The sequence below is a fragment of the Rhinoraja longicauda genome, chromosome 33 (genome assembly GCF_053455715.1).
Source record: "Rhinoraja longicauda isolate Sanriku21f chromosome 33, sRhiLon1.1, whole genome shotgun sequence".
Classification (NCBI taxonomy): domain Eukaryota; kingdom Metazoa; phylum Chordata; class Chondrichthyes; order Rajiformes; family Arhynchobatidae; genus Rhinoraja; species Rhinoraja longicauda.
In genome coordinates this window covers 494,778-500,545 of record NC_135985.1, presented here as the reverse complement: position 1 = coordinate 500,545, position 5,768 = coordinate 494,778, and the positions used below count along the sequence as shown (strand labels likewise).

The window sequence follows — 5,768 nt, the reverse complement described above, 5'->3', positions numbered from 1 at the left end:
TTTATATATTGTTATATGCTTATAGTTGTTGGTGCAGCTGTGATAACACTGATTCAATGGGTACATGCAAGGCAGGGATTAAGCAACATGCTGCCACTGCATGTTATGATCAGAGGTCAGGTTTTGTCACAAATAATACTTGTACATACCTAACACACTGGTATAGATTCAGTTCACCACCTGGAACAATGACACCAGACCCTTGCCCCAATACTCATTTCACAGGTGATGGGGCTACACAATAGAACAAAAACCTGTTAATCACATTTGACAATAAAAGGCTCATGAGAAACATAACATTTTAATGTTGAAATAAATACTCCAGCACATGCAAGAAAACATAGACTTCCATGTCTGGCAAATAGTGTAAAACTGGAAAAAACCCACTCACAGCAGCTTTATCCCGACTTTTAGAATCGAGACGTGAATAGATCATGATCACAACTGCACACTTCCTTTCATTAACACCAGATTCACTTCTCTCTCTCTCACCACTTGATTCCACAGAACACACATACCCAACGGAGCTACATTCCATCCCACTGTCAATGTGCGAGTGTGTGTGTGTGTGTGTGCTTAATGTAAATTGAGGTAAAAACCCTTTCTAAACCATAATGGCCATTGTGTTGATATGATTTATCATTCAGTCTTTGTAATGAAGATGAAGTATCCGGAAGACTGACTTTGAACCGCACCCAGCACGATTAAGTCCTTGTAATTCGTTGAATTGTCTGTCCTGATTACTTAAGACTTCTGGAAAGTTGAGGTCTATATTCTGTAGGTCAGGGCAGTGGAATGAACTGGAGAGAGCTCTTTCAAAGAGCTGTCACAGGCACGATGGGCTGAATGGCCGCTTGCTGCGCCGGTCTGTGAAGTGCAGACGGTTCGGTTCCCCCTTCTGCCCCATGGACACACACACACACACACACATACACACACCGCCTGTGCCCGAGGATGCTTTGGTATCAGGAGGGAACAGGGTCTAGCTGGTCAATTCACAGAATGGCAATTGAGTGGCGGTAGAGTCCTGGGCGATGTCCGATCCCGCAGCGCCTGCGACAGTAGGTTGCAGCCGTCCGACACGGCCAGGGCAGAGTTGTGCAGGCGCTGCCGGTAGTCAGGCACCTTGCTACTGTCCGAGTGTAACGCGATGTCGCGGAGACACTGTGTAAGTAACACACAGGCCGACACCACACTCATGGCGCCGCCCAGCACGGCCGTCTGTACGGCGCGACCCTCGGCACTGACAGACGCTGCCTCACCCAGGAACTGCGGCTCTGTGGCGAAGCCCACCAGGGCATTCACGGCCTGTAGTAGCGGCCCCCCGAACAACACACAGCGGGCCCGGGCAGCCTCACAAGGCCGCGCCTTCAACTCCCGCACACAGGCCAACAACGCCGTGGCGCTGGAACTCATGACCTTGACACTCAGCTTGAACTGGTCCCTGGTGAAGCGGTCACGGCTGCTGTCCGCCGCCAACACACACGCGTCCGTCAACCCACGGAGACCACGGGACAGACTACGGGACAAGTCGAGCAGTAACGGCGGGCTCAGCTCACACACAGGTGCCGTCCGCAGTAGCCCACAGCTCTGCTCCACATCGTACCTGGCCCTACTCAGGCGGTAGCGGTCCACTAGGCCGGCCACAGCAGCCTGCGAGCCGGGTGCCTGGGCCGCCGCCAGGTAGGCAGCATGGGCGGCAGACTCGACCAACGCCACCACCAGCTCACACATCTCCCCCAGGCTGGCGCCCACCTCGCCATACTTGCCCATGTTGAGCTGGCTCTGCACGTCGTGGGTGAGGATGGACAGCCCCTTGGTGCGGGCGATCACAGTGTCCCGGCTCTTGTCGAATGACTGTCCCGGCGCGGGGCCGGTGCCGGTGCCGGTGCCGGTGCTCGGGCTGTCGGTGTGTACAGGCCGGGTGTCGCTAGACAACAGTAGCAGGTCGGCCACCAGTTGCATCTTGCTCTTGCACATGTCGCACATCAACACCAACCTCCTCCGCTGCTGCGAGCTGAAGCTGAAGCCGCCGCCGCCGCCGCTGCTGCTACTTGTCGACTTGGCCGAGCCGCTGTTAGCCATGGAGGTGCGGGGCGGCTCCTCGCATGCCGCTTCTGTCTCCAGCACAGTCCCGATTCAGCCCAGTGTCCCTCTCTGCCCGCATCATCGTTCCATCAATGGGGCAGAGGGGGGGAAATAACCGGACAGTAAAACCCCGCCGCCTTGTTTCCCCCGCAGAGACGAGCAGCCAGCAGAGAGGCTTCACAAACTAGTGTTCAGTTCCTTTCGGCTGCACAGTCAGGCGTGCGTGTCCTGTGTGTCGGAGCCCACCACCTCCCGCCCTTGGACATTGCTGGGGTACCTTGCCTTGTCTCACGCCGAGAATCCGCCGCCCGTGTTGATTGTGTCGCCTTCAGCGGAAGGGAATTAACAGCAGCTTTTCCAAAGGTGCACCTCCACTTTTCACAGCAGGCCTTACTTCGCCAGTAATCCGGACTTCAGGGACAATTACAACTTCCATGCACAAAACCCTCTGTTCCTTCTTGGCACAAGCGTTTCTCATTCGATCATTCAGACTTTACGTGAGGGGGAAAAGGGCAGCTTAAAAGTTAACGTCAGTTGCAAACATAAACCCCTCTAATTCCAGTGGGTCGTGTTGTGTTGGAGTGGCAGAATCAGCCCGGACTCGGCATCTCCCATCAGGAAGCGAAGCACACGGAGGGGAGGGGAGTGGAGGGGAGGGTGTGGCCGCCCTCGCACTGACTGCCCGCCTGGTCAGCGCCCAACAAGACAACGGTAGTTTAAGGGGTAAGTTTTCCAATGTCAGCGCTGCAGGGTAACCGCTCCGAACGGTCAGGATGTTCCCTTTCGGATGAATCCGGTGCATCAACCAGCTTCTGTCCACAAGCGGGGAATGAACCGCCTCCCTTTGCCTAGTGACCACTCGGCATGGACGCGCCCTGATCTGCGAGCCTTCCCGAGGCCCCAACGAGGGCGCTCCCAGCTGCTGCTGTTACTGCCGGCCTGGGCTACACGGCTGCTGCAGAGGGCTCATGTTAATCCACGGGCAACCATGCTGGGGCCGAGGGTGTGGTCACTGTGTGAGCTGTCCTCTCTCTTCCCGGGTCCGCCCCGCTGTGGCCGCCCTCTCTCCCCGCTCTCTCTCTCCCCGCTGTGGCCGCCCTCCCGCTCTGTCCCCGCTGTGTCCGCTCTCTCCCCGCTCCCTCTCTCTCTCTTCTCCCGCTCTGTCCCCGCTGTGTCCGCCCTCGGCTCCGGCATCAAGCAGCGGCGGCGCTGGCGGAGCGGATACAGTGAGGCTGTTACAGCGGCGCCCAATGGGCGGGCGCGGCGTCACTGACAAGCTGCCACATGGAGGGTGGATACACCGCCCACGGCCCCGCCAGGCGCGACATTGCGGGGACACACTCACACAGTGGTGGTGGTGGGGGGGGGGCAGCGTCTGTGGACGGACGTTCCGGGTTGAGACCCTTCTTCAGACTCTGAAGTCTGACATTGGGCCGGTTGGGACCGCGGCATCCATCCATTCACCGGCTGGTTGCCGCGCCCCACTCCCGGGGCTGGGTAGGGCCCGCTCACTGTCGGTGCCCCACTCCCGGGGCTGGGTAGGGCCCGCTCAATGTCGGTGCCCCACTCCCGGGGCTGGGTAGGGCCCGCTCACTGTCGGTGCCCCACTCCCGGGGCCGGGTAGGGCCCGCTCACTGTCGGTGCCCCACTCCCGGGGCTGGGTAGGGCCCGCTCACTGTCGGTGCCCCACTCCCGGGGCTGGGTAGGGCCCGCTCACTGTCGGTGCCCCACTCCCGGGGCTGGGTAGGGCCCGCTCACTGTCGGTGCCCCACTCCCGGGGCTGGGTAGGGCCCGCTCACTGTCGGTGCCCCACTCCCGGGGCTGGGTAGGGCCCGCTCACTGTCGGTGCCCCACTCCCGGGGCTGGGTAGGGCCCGCTCACTGTCGGTGTCCCACTCCCGGGGCCGGGTGGGGCCTGCAGTGCCCCGCTCACAGTGCACCATTCCCGGGTAGGGCCTGCAGTGTCACTGTGCCCCACTCTTGGGGCCGGGTGGGGCCTACAATGGCCCGCTCACTGTCGGTGCCCCACTCCTGGGGCCCGCGGGGCTGGGGACGGGCGAGTGTAGCTCCATTCCCTGGGCTGTACTCGAGCGGGTTGCGAGCAGCCGCGGCGCCCCAACTATCCCTGGTGTTTCCGAACGACGGGCTGTGTTGTGTAGCCGAGACTGTGTTGTGTAGCCGAGGCTGTGGGACAATGTGGGTGGGAACCTGGCCGGCAAAGCAAGGGATTTGGGACGCGCGAAGTGCGAGCAATTCTGTTACACCGAGGTTTTGGAGTAACTCGTCCAAGTTACACAGGTCACTTTGTCATCCAAATTTAAAGACGTATTACGGTGCGGGTTCGAACAAAATTTGCCATAAAACCTGCTTTATTTTCTTGGTAACTAGTTGGGCATCGGTGAGGTTCAAAAATAAATGGTGGATTTAAAGACATTACTGGTTATCACGAAGCATTTTCTCCTGTTTTCGGTTTCACCATTTGCAATTATTTTTAAATCAGTGTGTGTAGTTAAATGATTGGTGAACGGGTTGCAATGTGTCATCGATCATGTCACAGTTTCCACCCTCCACAAACAAAAATTATACAGAATTCCGCTCAAATGTAACAAAACGGGTTTGAAACAAGTTTGAGTGTTTGGGAGGGGAGAAAGAAAATTAACATAAACATATTATGAACAAAATATTCAAATGTTTTGATCCAGACGGAAGCTAAACTGTCTGCTGGCTGAGAAAGTTCCACCCGCCACCAGCCCTGCAAGCACATATCCAGATACTGTGGCCAGCGTTCTGCTTCCATTGCGGGTCCCCTCCCCTCCCATCCTCTGTGAAATTATTTTTCTTCACCCGAACAGTACTTCTCAATTTATGCTGCCAGTTGTTTTACATCTTTACCGAGGAATACCTCCTTCCTGGTTGTTCTATCTAGGTCCCGTTAAGTCTCTCCCTCAACTACCTATGCCCAAAAGAAACACAAATCAAGGCCACTGAAGAAGGGTCTGAAGAAGGGTCTCGACCCGAAACGTCACCCATTCCTTCTCTCCCGATATGCTGCCTGACCTGCTGAGTTACTCCATCATTTTGTGAATAAATCGATTTGTACCAGCATCTGCAGTTATTTTCTTATACTCAAGGCCACTGAATCTTTTCTAAAGGCTATAGTTTTCCAATTCTGACGACATTTTCTTCTACACTATCCACAATCACATCTTTCCGGTGAAGTGACCAGAATTGTAGTGACCATCTGCAGTTATTTTCTTATAGAATTGTACAGGGTGCTCAAGCCAACTGCTGTTTACAGAAGATAGACACAAAGAGCTGGAGTAACTCAGTGAGTTAAGCAGCAGAGAAAAAGGATGGGTGACATTTCGGGTTGGGACCCTTCTTCGGAGTGTTGTCAAAGTGAGAATCAAACTGTTGTTTACAGCTCCAGTATACTAACTTCCCTAGTCTTGCATTCTATGCCTTGGCTCATGTAGCAAAGCATCCCATATACATCAGTAACATATGCTGCTACCTTTGTGATATATGGAAATAAGCTCAAAAGACCCCGTGTTCCTTCATGTCACAAAGTGTTGTCCTATTTAAGTCCTTGCTTTGTTGCAGCACCCAAATGCATGATCTTACACCTATTTGATTCAATTTTATTTGCTGTTTTTCTGTCCATCTGATCAGACCATCTAT

At 55.3% G+C, this 5,768-nt stretch overlaps 1 protein-coding gene across 1 annotated transcript; it reads right to left on the bottom strand.

The window, feature by feature from the left end:
- Positions 1-209: 209 nt before the first annotated feature.
- tlnrd1 (talin rod domain containing 1) lies at positions 210-3,639 on the bottom strand. The gene has a single exon (XM_078427355.1). The coding sequence runs from the start codon at positions 2,083-2,085 to the stop codon at positions 991-993; it is 1,095 nt and encodes a 364-aa protein (XP_078283481.1). The 5' UTR covers positions 2,086-3,639; the 3' UTR covers positions 210-990.
- Positions 3,640-5,768: the final 2,129 nt, after the last annotated feature.

Bases quoted from the DNA above. Each gene is read 5' to 3' on its own strand.
- tlnrd1 (XM_078427355.1), bottom strand. From the start codon at position 2,085: ATGGCTAACAGCGGCTCGGCCAAGTCGACAAGTAGCAGCAGCGGCGGC.